A 17,658-nucleotide genomic window follows, 5' to 3' on the forward strand; every position below is an offset into this window, starting at 1 on the left:
CCCTTTGTATAACGCCCTTGATGAATAGAAAAACGGTCATTCCATTGGCCACGCCCCTAATACGTCACGATTCTTGTTTACTTGTTCCTGACCATTCAAATTCGTTTAGATTATCGCGAATCTTGACGTCACAACTACCAAGGCCATACATTTCGCAGTTTTGTAGCAACACATTTTTATTAAATTTCTTTTTCACATTTATGTATGAAAACATTTCTCCACAATATCCGTGTTGATTTCGAAAATACAATTAATCATTCTAAATCGATTTCATATATTTTTATCGGTATTCCAGCGCCTTTTGCAGCCGGTTTAGAATTAAACTTATAATTTAAGATCGGGTTGTGGTCCCGTGGCTAGTGTCTCGGACTCACGGACCAAAGGTCCGTGGTTCGAATCCCACTCTGCTCCAACTTGATTCCATTTTCTAATAGTGAGTTATTTACAACTCGTTGAAAATGGCCCTCAAAATTAAATATTTGGGTAAATCATAAGAACGCAAATATTTATTTAAAAAAAAAATTTTAAAAAAATACTTCACAAGCGTTTAGCTAATCGTAGTGTGATAAAACTAATAACATCTACTGTTAAATCGGTGTGTTAAGTGATCACGAATCCCAGCTGATAACAGACCATAAGCTCTGTAAATGCTTAGACTTCTATATTCTCAACACCCTCATCTCTGTTTAAAAATATCTGAATATGAATTTATTTTGTATTTCGACAGTATAACACAGGACAGAGGTCCATGGAGTTGAAACATAAGTAGTATATTAACAAATTACAACAGGTATGGAGAATACCTTAAATAAGGGAATATGGAAGTCTAGCCATTTACAGGGCTTATGACCTGTCATTGGCTGGTTTAAGTGGCCACTTTACACACTGTGTAACATTCACCATTTTACCCATGTTTGAACATCCATATTTCTTCAATTCTTCCATTTGTTGATTTTAGTGAAGTTAAAGAGCTGAAATCTTTATTGTTGTAAAGAGATTCATCTGACTGAATTATTTTACATACTATGCAACGCCTGAAAACAACAATTTTTCAATTTTTAAACTTCTTCTTGGACCAATTTATTAATCTTAATGACCCCCGAGGGGGTGAAAACCAGTCTTTTGTCTACGAACATTTGGACAAACTCAAATATTGTAATAAGTAGTATATTATTGAAATAGAGATATTTGATAATGGCGTCCGTGGTGTAGTGGTTAAGACACTTGACTCACACACGGAAGATTCCGGGTTTTTTTTTTTTTTTTTTTTTTTTTTTTTTAAAAAAAGAAATATTTGCGTTCTTATGATTTACCCAAATATTTAATTTTGATGGCCATTTTCAACGAGTTGTAAATAACTCACTATTAGAAAATGGAATCGAGTTGGGGTAGAGTGGGATTCGAACCACGGACCTTCGGTCCGTGAGTCCGAGACACTAGCCACAGCACCACAACCCGAGTTGAAATTCGATTCGATCTTCGATCCGAAATTCGAGGTTCGATTCTCGGTTAGAACACAATAGTCAAATGTGATTTTTCTCGAGCCTGGGTATACATTGCTGTAATTTACCACTATAATTAGGGCTGAAGGCCAGTAAATAAAACTCCGTAGTTAAATAATTAATAATTACATAAATAAATTGACTGCTCCCCGTCCTCCCCCCACCACTGACCACTCCCCTCCCCTAACGGTGACTGGTTTTCCAAGGACAGCGAGGGAACACGCTGTCCTACTTACTGAATACAGACCTACAGTTCCTAGTTAGAGTCTCGCTGTATGTAGACTTTGCTACTTATTGTGTGATTCCAAGACCTACTTCGTTCTTGATTACCTTTTTACATAAATTCTCCTTATTACAGGATAGCTACTTTTTTTCTGGTTTAAGAGGATAGGCGGTGTCTGGTAATTTGACCGAATATGTATTTGAACATATAATATGATATTTAAGATGACAAATAATAAAATATAGACAAATATTAAATTTAATTTTAACTACAACAGACATAAAATAAATACAAGAGCATCAAATAATTTAACTTGCAAACAACCTAGGACCAACAGAAAAAGAAACAGTTTTTTGTATACAGCAATAAATTTTTACAATTCACTTTCTAATGATCGAAAAAATATACAAAACATGTACGTACTTAAAAAACACTTAAATAAAACAGTTCTTACAGCCCGTGTGACGAGTGATATGTGATGTTATTTTATTGAATTTTTATTTAAACTATTGTGTTATTATATATAATATCCCCTCATACCAGCACTTTTGCTGATTGGGAATATTTCGTACAAATAAAATACGTAATAAAATGTAAAATGTTAAGTTTAAAAACCTTGTATTTAGTCATAAATAAATATGAAAATATACAGGAGCAAAATCAAAGTAATGACTGTGGCCCGTAATGAGCAACGAAAGAATATAGTAATGTCAGGAGCAACTCTGATAAACGCGAAAGAGTTTGTGTACCTTGGAAGCAGGATCACCTGGGATGGGAGAACAAAAAAAGAAGTCGACTGTCGCATACACCGAGCGAGGCTTGCGTTTAACAAAAATTCAAAGATTTTTGAGTCGAATAATATCAATCTAAAACTCCGCAAACGACTTTCCAAGACATATGTATGGAGCATATTTATGTACGGTTGTGAGACATGGTGCTTTACTGAAAGAGATAAAAAAAGACTAAAGGCCTTCGAGATGTGGTGCTACAGAAAAATATTAGGAATTTGCTGGAGAGACCACATCACTAATAACTAGGTTCTCAACAGAATCGAAGAAGGTAGGCACCTAATCAAAACCATCTCAGAGAGGCGAGCCCGATGGATCGGCCACATTATGCGCCATGAGGGTCTCCTGCACATCATAGAGGGAATGGCTGAGGGGACAAATTATAGAGGGCGCCCCCGACGAGAATATTTGGAGCAAGTGTGCGAATATTTAAACTGCGCCTCATGTCGAGATGAAGAGGCTGCAGAAAATAGAGACCAATGAAGGACGAGATCCTGCATCTCGTCCTGACTTTGGTACTCATTGGTACTCAAATTGCAGCGTATCTGGATCATTTTTTAACGTGATAAGTCTTCATGCTTATGTGTGCAAAAATATTCTTGAATTTATGTTCTATCCACACAATGAAAGATAACCGTTTTACTTACCGTCAACGGAGCAATCGGCAGAACTGACCGATAATAAGCGGAAGAGAACCTCTGAGGTCACATGCGGAGTAATTACAGAAATACACAATTTAAAAAAATCATAGCGCTGATAATACGATATGTAAAAACTATTTTTTTTTAATAAAAAAAAGAAAAACACAAAAAAACTTTCTTATTATCGGCGTGGTTCTTAAATATATTTATTTATTTAAAGAAAGCAATAAGAAAGCCTTTGCAATAAAAATATACTATGTTTACTTATCAACCAAAATTACAGGCCAATTATAGTTTTCTCTATTTTATTAAATATTAACATTTTTTTTTTAAACCCCTGAACTTCCTTATTAAGGCTCTAGCATTTTCTTTGTAGCTGTTAAAAGAAATAATATAATATATTAGGGTATTATATTAGGGTATTAGAAGCAAACTTACAAATCTCCACCAAAAACGGAAAAATAGTTATTGATGCCAAAATAAACCATACATAAAAACCTACCTCCCTAATAGCGTAATTCAAAACCGTCTCTAAATCTTTCAAAAACAGATTTCAATTATACTTGCCACCGCAAACTTTTCAGCATTCTCCATTGGGTTGGTGAAGCATAATTAGAAATCTCACAATCTTTTTCAAAGTTTTTCGCAAACATCACAGTAACTCCTTCAATGGACATTTCTAAGTTTGCTTCTAAAACCCTCATATATCAATTGGAAAAAAGGGATTTTAGAAAAGATCTATTCTTATTATTATTTGCGGTTTATATACCAACATAAAACAATAAAATAATTGAAAACCTTGTTTTAAAAACTTTAAATGTCACAAACGAACTATTTTTCAGTAGAGTGTAAAACCAATATTTTTTATATATTTTGTTGTAATGAAATGAAATCATGGGTATACTTTTGATGCACTGTATAGAATTTGAACATATTTTTATTTTATTATTAATACACGCAAATACACAATTACATTGTTGCACAGTTATTAATTTTCATGTATATATTTAAATATTAAATAAAATGTATTTGTGACATTTTTGACATTTTTAAGACAATAGGTTTTCAATTGAAGGTAACATGTTACATTTCAATCGAAATCAGTCCACCGAACAATCTCGCGATAGCAAGCGAGAGTTAACTGATAAATAATTAACATTATCTGATAAAGTTATACACGCATCGTTTCATTGGAAATAAAATCCAAATCGTTAATCGATAAACCAAATTCTTCTTTTGGTATTTCAACGTAAAACTGGTGTCTAATTGACATATATTACTAAATTATTGTTCCTAATAAATGATACGTTATCGACAGGCACTGGTATCTACGAATATTCTGATACATCATTGCATTGAAAGGATTAGTGTTTATTTAACATTTTACTTTCAGGAGCGAACTATGAAACATAAAAATATGAAAAAAATATCTCAGCCGAATGAAGGAATTATTGGGCAATGTGGAATTCTAGGCATTTACAGGGCTGATGACCTGTCATTGGTTGGTTTTCAATTTATCACTTTACACACTAATATTCACCGTTCTGCCTAATGTTAGTCATTTTCACATCTAATCGATTTTCAGAAGTTGTATAGTATATCTAGTCAAAGCAGTATCTTTTACATGTTCAGTTATCTGTAATTTTTTTAAAGCAATATGTATTTATTTATTATGACAGCGCTGCCCTAGTTCTTGTATGTTCAATAGACCATTCTGCAAAATTTACAAACGACATTTTATTTGTTTTTAAAGTCGAATAAGTAAAATCAGTAAGTGGAGATTGGCACTCAAAAAATGCGAATAGAAACAAACGATTTTTTTGCAGTTTGGAAATCTGGAATTTGGAAATTGGAAATCTGAAAACTGGAATCCCGAATGGATTTTTATACAAGAAACCTATCCAACATTGTTATTTTTTTTGGTATACTTTTTTTACGCGTTTCTCTGTGTAAAAACTGGTTTCATTGAATGTTACTTATTAATTATTTTTTTTAATACTCTTCACCGGCTCTGTGAATATTTCGAGAATATTACGACAGTGATGATTAATCATTTTAGCATTTTCTGTTGTTATCAAAATGATAACAGATTCGGTTTTCATTAGTAACACATATTCCCAAGGGACTGGTTCGTATTATATTATTTTCTAACTTGTCACGTGCAGTTTTCCAAAATGCCGAACAACAATACTTACCAAACCAAGGTAAAGTAAACTGCTCTAACAAGCTATTTTTATTGACTTACATATTATATTGATGATGATACACTACTTTTGCCGCAGCATATTAGAATACTGTTTTATTTACCCATAATTTGGGACCCTTCTAAATCGAACCACTTCCTTGAAACACAGAAGGTTCAAAAGCGATTTTTGCGATTCTTATACCTTAAATAATACAATTATTACCCATTCTTTTATATATCATTATTTCTACCAGGGCCGCGATTACAGACGCTATTTTGTGTAAGTTTGTATGAAAATTCAAAGTATCTTCATACCCAGTAATCGAAAATGTATAGAAAGAAAATTGTATACATATTCTATTTTTAATACAGAAAACTTGATTTTACTTTGTAGATACATTTAATTTATATTTTAACTTCCCATTGTAATATTGGCCCAGGGGTGTACAATTTTATGCACCCAGGTGGCTGTACAAATGCAATGAGGAAGTTTAGTGTTTTTTTGTTTGTCAATAGACTTAATGATTTTTTTAAGTTTTGTATTTCTGCAATGACTCCGCATTTTACGTCATAGGTTCTCTTCCGCTTATTTAAGGTCAGTTCTGCCGATTGGTCCATCGGCGGTAAGTAAACCGGATATCTTTCATAGTTCTCTTATCATTGGTTTATTCATTTGAACCAATGAAGTCGTTAAGGTAGTCCGTTTTTATTAAAATATATGAATTTTTTTCGTACATTTTTAAGAAACTTTGACTTGCCATTTAATGCTCTATTTTTTACGGCGCGCAAAAAAACTTTTTTCTATCCAATTTCCCGTTCATTATAAATTCATCCATCAGTATGGCAATTTGCTTGCTGAATACGGCTTCTGCACATAATATGGACTTATTTTTCTGTACATATCGGCAGCTTAGCAGCTATCTGCTTTCTATTCATTAACTTTTAATTCGTCATATTATTTTTCCTTCACAGCCTACATTACGTAATGGAATAATAATAATAACCTGTAAAGTAATGCTGACTACAATTGTTAAATAAACACCCATAAAAATTACCACTAGTGACGCGGATTTGTGGATCGTAGTCTTAAGTTTTCAAATCGAACCCCGCTGTACCACAAGGATTCTCATTTTCTATCGCAGTTACTTACGACTAGTTGAAAATGGTCCATAAATCGAAATATTTGGGTAAATCACATGAACGCAAATATTGACTATTCGCTGGGTATGACTAATCTAAAGCAGTACCTACCTAAAAATAATTGTCTAAAATAGTTAAAATTATTGTAAGATGTTTTGCCAAAACGGTGGGACTTGAATAGTTTCAACTTATAACTATTATTAATCATTAAATATAAATATATTTATTTAAAAACCTTATTTCGCTACAATAAAAAATAATAAATACCGCATCGCGATAAGAACACAGTGGTGACGCAAGATAATAATTATAGCTATGTTTGTGTTTCGCATTTTTACAGTCACCGATAAAATTTATTCGACATAAAATATTGAAAAAAAAATGCTTTTTTTTTTTTACTAAACTGTTAGATCGTTCCCACTATATCCGAAACTGTTTTCGGGGTCTAAAAAGGTCATTCTACTCCAGTTTCTACTCTATTTCAATGGTTCAAATTAATGTCCTTGTCTTATCCTGCCCAGTGGAAAAAACAAGAGCATAAAAAAATATAACGGAAACGTAATTTTTTTTATCTTTTGGTAAAATTTTCTAGATTGCAATCCTCTGATAACCGCTACAAAATAAATCCCACCTTCTATCCTCTCAACGAAATGCTCCTCTCTTGAGAATACCGCCCAGCCCTGACAGACGGAATTTCACGCAAAAAATATCAAATTTTTCGTTAGATTAAAATTCAAGTTGTTTTTTTACGATTAATTTCTTACTGTCCCTTCATGATTGTGCCAGAAGAACTTATTTATGTTTTTAGGGGGGTAAACAGTTTTTTTTATTATCCTTTTGCACATCAATTTGTACCTATCTTGTACATAGATTCACGTTATACATACAGGCTTATCGGCGTAAAATGTAATTTGCTGTTTGTCACATTTATCAGCTTCGTTCCTAACCTAATAGTACTTACCTACATACTTGTAGAGGTACTGACACTTATGTAGCACATCCGCCGAAATATTTGCAAGCATTTTTTCATCAAATAGTTATCAGTGGTAGGTATTTGGTTGTACTAGGTATCCAGTACTAATTACAGCGGAAATTATTAGTCATTGATAGACAAGTGTTTTTGCAATTTTTAACTTTATTTCCCGAATTAATTATTTTTATCACTTTTCAAAAAAATATTTTAAATACGTCCTTTCTTTCTGTGTAATCTGTACCCGGGCCTGTACTGGGTTACTTTTACGATCTTCTTGTCGCTATTTTTTTATAACGTTTTATTCCTTTATTTACGGAATATTACGTTCTAATAATTTACCCAAATATCTCCATTTTGGGGGCCATTTTCTACTAGTTGTAAATAACTCTCTATTAGAGAATGGGAATCAAGGAACGAGTTCAAACCTCGGGCCTCTGATCCGTGAGTCAGCGACTCTACCCACGGGACAGCAACCCGTTTATTCTATAAAAAATGAATTAATAAAATAAACATTATATTTAGGTATATTTTGTATTAATTTTTTACTCAATACCATAGATTTTTATGTATCTTATCACCTGAAAAGATTTTATATTAAATAAACAATCACAAGAGGAATTTAAAAAATTGTATGCTAATTTAGAATCAATAGGTACAGTAAATTTCAGCTTCAATACAAAATTTTACTCGAAAAAAATATACCAGATGTGAAGTGACATCAACATTAAGACTTCCTGTTTAGGAAATAATAATATTATAAACAATCATGTATGTAGAAGGTACTCAGGAAGCGACAAGAGGGAAAAACGAGCAACATGCAGAATTTCTAATATGAATTGATTAATTTATTAACTATTTTAGCCAATAATTCAGAATAATCAGATATTTTTTGTACTTTTGAGTATTTAAAATAAGAATATCTTAAAAGACGAGTTTTGTTAATCTAAATCATGTAAAAGAGAATGCAATACATTATTTTCTCGTAATTATGTTGTTTCACACATTATAATGTTATTTTTCTATTTGTCATCAGATCAACAGCAAATACAGTGAGGAATTGGCACAAGAATGTTTAGAATGGATCAAAGCTATCACAGGAGAACCCGAAAACCTCTCGGGAGATATGGACAACTTCTACGAAGTACTTAAGGATGGAACTCTTCTCTGTCGGTGAGTATTTATATTTTTCTTTGATACTAAAAACATAAACAAACTACTGCTAATCAATAAAGTTGATGCTGAAACTAGCAAAAATTATGACAGTACGTGAACTAATATATTTTAATGTAATGTTTTTTGTTCATAAAATGATTAATGGTTATACCTCAAAAGAGTTGACTTAAAAGGTTTTTTCTAATCAATGTGAACACGTATATAAAACAAGAAATAAACATGAAGTAAGACTACCATTTCGTAGGAAAACAAATACACAGAACTCGTTGATGCACCGAGCTATACAGTTATATTATAAGGAAATGCCATTAGAAATAAGAGAGCAAAAAAATATTATTTCATTTAAATGTCAGTTAAAAAAAACATTTGTTTAGCAGATAAGTTAGTTTTTAAAAAGTAATCTTATTCGTGTTAGCTTTATAGAAATTTTTTTTCTAAGTGTACGTATATTGTTTAGAAATGTTAATAATTAGTATATGTTTAAATAATAATTAGATATAAGTTAATATTAGGACATTCATTTATTATGTTTGTACTATTTTAAGACAAAAAAAAAAAATGAAATCTCCGTGCTTTTGAAAAGCTTTTGGGCCGATCTTAACTAGGTACCTATTCCGTCGCCATTTACATTTGACTGGCGTGTAATGAGATATTCATAAAATAAGAGAACAATGTTTTGAATATCTATTCCGTAACATTGAGAATGGTCTAAAATAAGTAATAACATGAGCATATTGTATCTATGCATTATGTTTCCATTTTTCCGAACGGGCTTTGTAAATATTGTCCTTATTTATTTACCCCAGTCACAGAATAACTCAATTATACCACATTTATACAAACCTTGAAATATAGTCAGATGATATATTTACTTATGTCATAGTTGTTTCTTAGGAATGTGACATATATTATAAATTAAAATATTATGCAATATTGTATACATAAGTGTGATGTTTTAAACTGCAGTTATTTATTTTGTATCTATATACTATTCTTAGAATCTGTATCATGACACCAATCCAGTCTTAAAAATATTAAGGTTTTAATAGTATGCTGTATTTATTAATTAAAATTTTTTTTATCCAATATTGGTCATCCTCACCAAATGTAGTTCTACACAGGTCGCAGTGACGTCATGAGCTTATTAATCTCTGACCCCCATCTACAAGAATCATTTTGTCATGATCGTAGAACAAGGACGCATGTGATTTTCTTCAACTTTACGTGAGAGCGGTTAAATTTTTATATGATAAGTACAAAAGTATATCCTTTGGTACTTACAGTTAGTTACATATATTTTATTTGTTTCGAACCTGGAATATAAAGCCTTTATAAAACCTTTTCAAGATCAAATAAAAAAGAAAATTGACATTGCATTTTTCGCACATCCGCGTTGTTCTACGATCACGATTTGACAATATATATTTTTGTTTGATTTTCATCTGTTTAAGAAACATTAAGAAACAGTTAATATTATTATTATTATTAATCGTTACAATGTAAATAAATTTTAGAGGGTTCACTGAAAAAAGAGTGACTTTATTAATCAACTTGCGTCTTTATAATTTCTGATTATTTGACTAAAATATATTTGTTTTCGGTTTTCTGCAATGTTCATAAAATTGCAATAGTGAAAATAACTGCTAAATGTATGTAATTATTATGTACATAGCTTCTTATTAGGTTATTGGAATTTCTTCATTTCTTCATTTCTTCTGTGCCCTATCTCCATCTAATGCTATATTTGTCCACCAATTGCTGTATACGTTATTTTACATATAGGAAAATTATGTATATTTAAAAAAAAAAAAAACTTTTAATTTAGGCTGGTGAACAACATCAAAGAGGGATCAGTTAAGAAAATCAATGAATCCAAAATGGCCTTCAAGTGTATGGAGAATATAAACGCCTTCCTAGAAGTTGCCAAAGGGCTAGGAGTTCCTCCCCAGGAGACCTTCCAAACTGTAGACTTGTGGGAACGCCAGAACCTCAACTCCGTTGTTATCTGCCTCCAGTCCTTAGGCAGGAAGGTAAATTACCAAATATTTCCATAATAAACCATTATCTCATATTATGTATTACAAAAACCATAAAATATCCATATAATCAAATTCAGAAGTCATTAGGTACTCTCGACTGTAAATAAATGTATTAAAATTTAGATTGTTTTTTGTTCTTCAATCATTTTGGTTTTAATTTTACAATTATAATTTTTATCATTTGCATGTTTTTAATATATATTTTTTTAATGTAAATAATGAACATATGGTTAGTTTAAAGAAATACATATTTGTACAGAAACCAAACTGATCATGTTAATATAGTGCTCAGCAAAACCGTTTTTAAATGTGATGCATGGTATGAAGAATGAGACAAGGGCGGGGAGAGCTAAAGTAGGCGGATAGTCTGCATTTTTTGGAAGTGTCAAGCAGGGAGCATTGCTAGCTCAACCAGAATTCCGTATATTTATGAAATACCAGTCTTTGTATCCATCATTCTTGGTTTTATAGAAAATTCGTCCTTTGCCAAAATTGAGATAAAACTAGACATTTTTATTCTCATTTGTGTACAAAATACAAGGAGAAATGTCTCAAAATATTTTGATCAATATAATATTATTTTTATAATATGCCTGTTCATTTCACAGATTATAAAATCAAGTATTTATTTTCTTCTCCTTTACAGCTTACAAATAAAAAAATTTAAATAAAAAATAAATATCTGCATTCTTATAATTTACAATATTTCAATTTTGATGGTCATTTTCTACAAGTAGTAAAAAAAAGTTGAGGCTGAGTGAGTACACCTCAGACCTCTAAACTCTGGTTCGTAACACTGCTCACGGGACCACAACCTGATTTAATGATTAAAATTAATTCAACTGTAATTTTATTTTATTTATTGTTTCATTTCAGGCTGGAAACTTTGGTAAACCTTCCATTGGACCAAAAGAGGCAGACAAGAATGTGAGGAACTTTAGTGATGAGCAGATGAGAGCGGGGCAGGGAGTCATTTCCCTTCAGTACGGCTCCAACAAGGGAGCCAACCAGAGTGGCATCAACTTTGGAAATACTCGGCACATGTGAACACATCTTCTCAAATTATTCTTCATTTTAATTATACCTTTTGAATTCGATTGTTTCAAAACTTGTGTAATTGAACTGCGCTTTATATTTTGAGTAAAAAAATATGTTCTGGGTATGTTTATATATTTTTACACTGTCAATTCTAAGAGCTTTTTATCCAATTTATTTTTTTATGATTTATACTCCAACTCGCGATATTATTACCCAGCTCTGTGCCAATTGCATTGAGAAATGCATTCCATGTCAATAATTTTAGATATAAGCCTAAATTAACGGTAATTGTTTTGTATAAAGTTTTGTTTTACAGAATAATTTATATTATTGTTTAAGTTGGTTATCAAAACTTGAAAAAAAAAATACAAAAATTTTGGTGCTAAAATTACTGTGAAATACTACTTCCGTGAGACCAATAGTTATTTCAGTAACAAAATCTAGTTATATAGGCGTTAAGGTTATTGCGACATTGTTAGGTGAACAGTATTTACTGTTTTTATGTAAGATTGATTGTATTTGATGCAACGCAACATTGTTAGGTCCATTAACATGGTTCCCATAGAAATGTCTTACATTCCTCTTCAGTCTTATAAATAAAGTATTTAATATTATCAATATGTGTTTTATTTTTACCATGAATTGACATTGCCCTTATAAAGAAAAATAGTTGACATGCAAAGTTACCGAAGCATAAGTAGAGCAAAAATGTGTTCATTTTTATTTTTATAATACTTTATATTACTATACCAAAAAGAATATTTTAAAAATTAATCACACAGATTATGTAAGTTTTCAGCTTTACATAAATTTTTGGTTTGAATGTTGTATCCATTTTTTTAAATTAAAATGTTGAGACTTATATATTATTATCAATTTAAAACATGAAAAAAAACAACAATGATAATATAACTACAATAAAAATACGAAGTTTGTGATTGTGTAGGGTTTTCTTTAAAACATAGTTTCCATGTCTCGCGACTCATTATTAAATGGTGCATAGGGCACTAAATTGGTACACCAATCGCAGTGTATCTTGATCATCTTTGTTACATGAAGGTAGGATGATATCTTACGCTTTAGGCACCAGTCCAGGGACTATGAAATATTCTAGTTTCAAACACCCTTTTAAACAAATCAACCATGTCGGGAATCGAACCCAAGACATCTTGCATGGTAGGGAGACGCACTGACTAAAACTTATCATTATCATATTTTTTTGGGCAGCTTTTTTCTATTTAAAAAAAAAATGGTTTTGAAAACCCGTTAGCGTTATATAAAAATATTGTAAGGTCGTCATGTAATATTTCATCTGATTAATGTTGAGTTCAAATTTAAATTCATTTGTCAAAAGGTTATAAATTAATTTGTGTAAAATTTCTTAATATTTTTCTTTATTTACTATTTTTTTTTTCTCATGTATCTCTATAATAATGTATAAACTTATATGTATGTATATGTATGTGTGTATGTTTTCATATGTAAATTTTTAAAATATTTTTCTATGTACCATATACCTATGTTGGTACATTTCCTGATTTTTATTTATTATTGTATCTTTTAGCTTTTCTTATGTTATCTTTAATTTTAACTAAATTTACATACTCATGTTTCACTGCTGCACTTAAATGTAATTTCTAAAATATGTAAAAGCCCATAGGGCGTGTAAATTAATAAATAAAATAAATAAATATGTACCAGTCAAGAGCAGAAACCTCAATGAGCGGAACACAAGATGGATGGTAAGTGCCGCATCTAGTGTATGCATTTATTCGTACCAATGTTCAAATAAAATATTTATCAAAGGCTGTAAAGATTTTTTTATTTTGTTTTGCAAATTTAGTAGGAGTATGTTTGAAAGTAAAATTTCCTAGATTTCTACGCACCTTTACTGAGTTACACAATTTACTGAGATGCAGATATTGATGTCACAATTTATTCTGAAATGTCTGCAAAAAGTGTGTTTCAAACATGGTATAAAAACCCAGAATAATAAACATCAGTGTGAAACTTTTTTACACTTTAAATAAAAAGCTATTTTAATTCATTTCAAAAAGGTCCTTTATTGAGTTAGGACGAATAATTAGTTAACACAAACATAGGCAGAAACATAATAATTTAAAAAAAATATATATGTCACATGAATATGGTAAACAGCAAATTCAAACATTGAATAAATATGTAGGATTAATACCAAAAACTGATTTTAATGTTAATTTAAAAGATAATTCATAAAAAGTGTTATTTTGTGTAATTTGATTTTGACATTGAGTTCACGAACGTTGTACAAGAGGGTTTTTGACGTAAATACCAAAATTTACATCCAATATCCATCTCATACTACGCAAATAAAAATTTTGACAGAACTATAACTTAACTTCAGCTATTGTGGCGCATCATTTACTTAGCCTTTTTATCGTCAATATTTTAAATAAAACCTGACTTGTATGATAATTATGACATTATAGATAATGTCATCTTCATTTTGAAAGTTTGTGAAAAATAAAACATTTCTTCTCCCTATCCACACCTAATAGTGCATAGGGCACTACATTGATATACCAATCGCAGCATATCTTGATTTTTGTTACATGAAGGTAAGGTGATCAGTCTTATGCTTCATGTGCCAGTCCAGGGACTATGAAATATTCTAGTGTTAAAACAGTTTTAAATTAATATTTCACATCAACCATGCCGGGAATCAAACCCGAGACCTCTTGCATTACACTACACCATGGGGCCGACAAAAAACAAAATAAAATAACACAATAATAATAAATAATCTAAACTATAACTAGTCTAAATATTAAAAATGTTTATTTTATCAAACTAAGCCAATAAGCAGTGCAGTAAAAAAAATGTTTTCAGGAACTAAAATAGCTAACTAAATTGAATGAATTTTATCAAATTTACTTACAAGATATTATTGCACCTCCAATAAAATTTAGTTACAATCCATCTCAAAAATCGTTGTACTCTTACCTCAAAGAACGCCGCGTGATAAGAGTTGTGAAAGTTAATTAACGTCAGCCCTACGGAAAATTGGATACAAAAAATGTTTTCTTGCGCGCTGTAAAACTTTGAGCATTAAATTTTACAGTAAAATTTCTTAAAAATGTACAAAAAAAATTATATATTTTAATAAAAACGCACTACTTTGAATGACGTCAATGGTTCATATGAACCGTCCAATGATATGAGAGCATTGAAGGATATCCGATTTGGTCACCGTAAACAAACCAATTTGAAGAACTGTCATAGAACAACCTGACGTCTCACGCAGTGTTATTTCAGAAATACAAAACTTTAAGAAATCATAGCGCTGATAATACAATATATAAAAATATCTGCTTAGTTTAATATTCTATTAACAAATAAAAAGAGACACAGATCTTCCTCATTGTCAAAAACCACTGTGAAAACTAAAATTATAAATTTGTTATTTTTTCAGTTAACTGATTAACCGTACTTCTTTTACATTGTTATGTTTTATTTTACAATCTTGTATGTTCTAATTTTTTGAGTTGAAACTCTATTTTATCAATGGTGCGATATTAATTTCAAAAGAATATTTTTTGTTCCATTAATACATATAGAATTGTATAATAACAAATTTGAATATAAGTAATCAATAAAAAATGCTTGGTACACTTCCGCTTATTTATTTGACTAATTAGCGGTTTCCCCCTCCAACGGGCATCTTCAGACTGGTCCACCGCAGAATGGTATGTTACAATAGAATTCCACCAAGAGTTGCCAATACATAATATAAATCGAAACAAGTACAATTATTTACCAGTACAATCACGATGGCAAATGAAACTAGAGATGCATTAAAAACAAGATTTATTAAATTATTTGAAACTATTAACTAACACATTATTAATATTAAATTATTTATTAAATGGGTAATAATCCATACCCGAATTGTATTTAAATTTATACGTAAATGGATTTTGTTGTTTTTTACCTATTTCAATCATTTTCTGTACATCTGCTCGGTAAGCAGGAGGTTTAATCTCTTCGTGCAATTTGCAAGGCTTTTGTACAACATCTTCCACTTTATAAAACACTCTTCTTATCAGGTCGACATCTCTGTTGTATTCCTCGCTAAGATCGGCTACACAATCTGTAGAAGAATCAAACTTGATAATATAGTAATGAGCTTCCTTGAAACATACCCCATGGGCACTAGTTTTGAATGGTATGTTTCTTCTCCCCAAGTTTTCTATTGCGCGTATGAGACCATGTTTGTTGAATATACTTTCCGCAGCTCTTTTTAAAATTACGCAAAGTTCTGGCTAAAAATTAAAAAAATATTTATTATAAATAACTGAAAAAATAGTTAATATAAAAAATATTCACAAATTTATACCTTTGACACAGCTCGAATCATAAGATTCAATTCGTAAGTCGGCATTTCAAGAATTTTATTCAACGGCGTTGAATTATGATATTATAATTCAAAACAAATTCTATTTTTTTATTTTTTGATTCCAGGTGAGGTTTAGGTTATAGGTTATACAAAGTAAATTCCAAAATAGTTCCAAACTGTCAGTGCGATGTGATTGCTGTCGTTATGTTGGTATAACCACGGTATAACCTCGAAGTGTGAGTTTGGTCTTTTTCTTCTTCTTTATTTTTTTGTGGCTTTTTTTGGTACCGGGGTGTTCTAGGCAATTGTAGGTTTTGATTTATTTGTTTTTTTTTATTTTGATATATTTTCACATTTTTATGTTGGCAAGTTATGTATACATAAGTTTATGTTAACAAATTAATTTAATTAGCTACAATGTTTTAGGTGAGGACAGGATGGTAATGTTGTGATATTGGTAGGAAGTAAAATGTTGATATTGCAAAGGTTTGAAAAGAATCCAGGATAACATAGTTTATTGGGCATAAAAAAAAACGTGGTATGGCTAATCAGACGTGGCAGAATCCCGTAGATGGACAAGTAAGAACCATAATGAATTTGATCGTTTGGTGTCTACCCAACATCACATGAAATAAAAAAAATATAGAACCGGTGTAGATTTTTTCCCACTGCCAATTATTTTCATGTTTTATAACGAAAAGATAAATAACATTTACAATTTGACATCTTGGGACTTGAATCCAAAATATTTGTAGCTTCTGAAAATTAGCAATGTTTCTGCAAATATCAAATGAGTTTGAAATTTTCTAATGTTTTAAAATAGAACTTAAGCACTCAAAAACGGAGGTGACCTGCTTGGCTGGGCCACTCCCTATTTTACAAAGCACCAGAATCTCGACTTCCTGGACGTCCTCTGCTGATAATCTGCCCACAGTCAATGTCAGAACCTGGACATAGACTCGACTTGGAAAGACGAATATTAGTAGCTATCGGTGACCAACAGAAAGACCTGGATGCTGTTCGTGAATGCTATACGCATATACAAAAAGCAAATTCTCTACGTGACGTAGAAGTTGGTTTGAGAAATAAATATCGAAGTCTAAATAACTATAGACTTATGTCATACGGTCTTTACATAATTTTTTATGAGGACATCTGCGTAGTATAAATTCACATTGTTTTAAAACTTACCTTTCTCATTGATTTCATGATTTATTGCTATCATGCGTTGTTTATAATTTTGTATAATCACAACAAAATATGTACATAAATTATCACTTTTCAAAAGAACCTTTATTTCTTTTATACACACCAATAATGCCTATACTTATTCGAAAATAAAAGAAACGGGAAATTTAAACGATCGAAAGCTGAAAGGGAAAAATCTTAATATTTATTTTTTAAAAATGTTTTTTTTCTCTTTTTGAAAAAATAGCGCTTCATCAGACATTTTTTAATAAAGGACAGCTAAAAAATCAAGATAAGCAGAAAGGAAGGCATATGAAAAAGCCTCAGCTAACACTGCTTTGTAATAACCACAGCTTACCAAATAATATAAACGTGTACTTGTCAATAAGATCA

General features: G+C 30.8%; 2 protein-coding genes across 3 annotated transcripts in view; one reads left to right on the forward strand and one right to left on the reverse strand.

Moving 5' to 3' along the window:
• Positions 1-12,320, forward strand: part of Chd64 (transgelin calponin-3) — a 66,387-nt gene extending 54,067 nt beyond the window's left edge. Inside the window, exons 1-4 of one of the 2 annotated variants that reach the window (XM_088243593.1) lie at positions 5,260-5,358; positions 8,486-8,622; positions 10,451-10,655; positions 11,541-12,320. In XM_088243593.1, coding sequence (XP_088099719.1) covers positions 5,329-5,358; positions 8,486-8,622; positions 10,451-10,655; positions 11,541-11,711 — 543 coding nt within the window. In that variant the 5' untranslated portion in view covers positions 5,260-5,328 and the 3' untranslated portion in view covers positions 11,712-12,320. Of the gene's footprint in view, positions 1-5,259; positions 5,359-8,485; positions 8,623-10,450; positions 10,656-11,540 lie in introns of those variants that run through there. The other variant, XM_088243592.1, reaches the window with a different exon arrangement.
• A 3,211-nt stretch (positions 12,321-15,531) lies between these two features.
• On the reverse strand, positions 15,532-16,299 carry mRpS6 (mitochondrial ribosomal protein S6). The gene is made up of 2 exons (XM_088243594.1): positions 16,078-16,299; positions 15,532-16,003 (listed from the first exon to the last, which is right to left on the reverse strand). Exons 1-2 carry the CDS (start codon positions 16,120-16,122, stop codon positions 15,596-15,598), a joined length of 453 nt encoding a protein of 150 aa, XP_088099720.1. The 5' UTR covers positions 16,123-16,299; the 3' UTR covers positions 15,532-15,595.
• Between the last annotated feature and the right edge of the window lie 1,359 nt (positions 16,300-17,658).

Source organism: Micrasema longulum, unplaced genomic scaffold, assembly GCF_059751315.1.
Source record: "Micrasema longulum isolate JH-2025_06_02 unplaced genomic scaffold, ASM5975131v1 h1tg000218l, whole genome shotgun sequence".
NCBI classification, from domain to species: Eukaryota; Metazoa; Arthropoda; class Insecta; order Trichoptera; family Brachycentridae; genus Micrasema; species Micrasema longulum.

Bases quoted from the DNA above. Each gene is read 5' to 3' on its own strand.
- mRpS6 (XM_088243594.1), bottom strand. From the start codon at position 16,122: ATGCCGACTTACGAATTGAATCTTATGATTCGAGCTGTGTCAAAG. The intron at 16,004-16,077 runs GTATAAATTTGT...TTTAATTTTTAG, and splicing joins TGATTCGAGCTGTGTCAAAG to CCAGAACTTTGCGTAATTTT.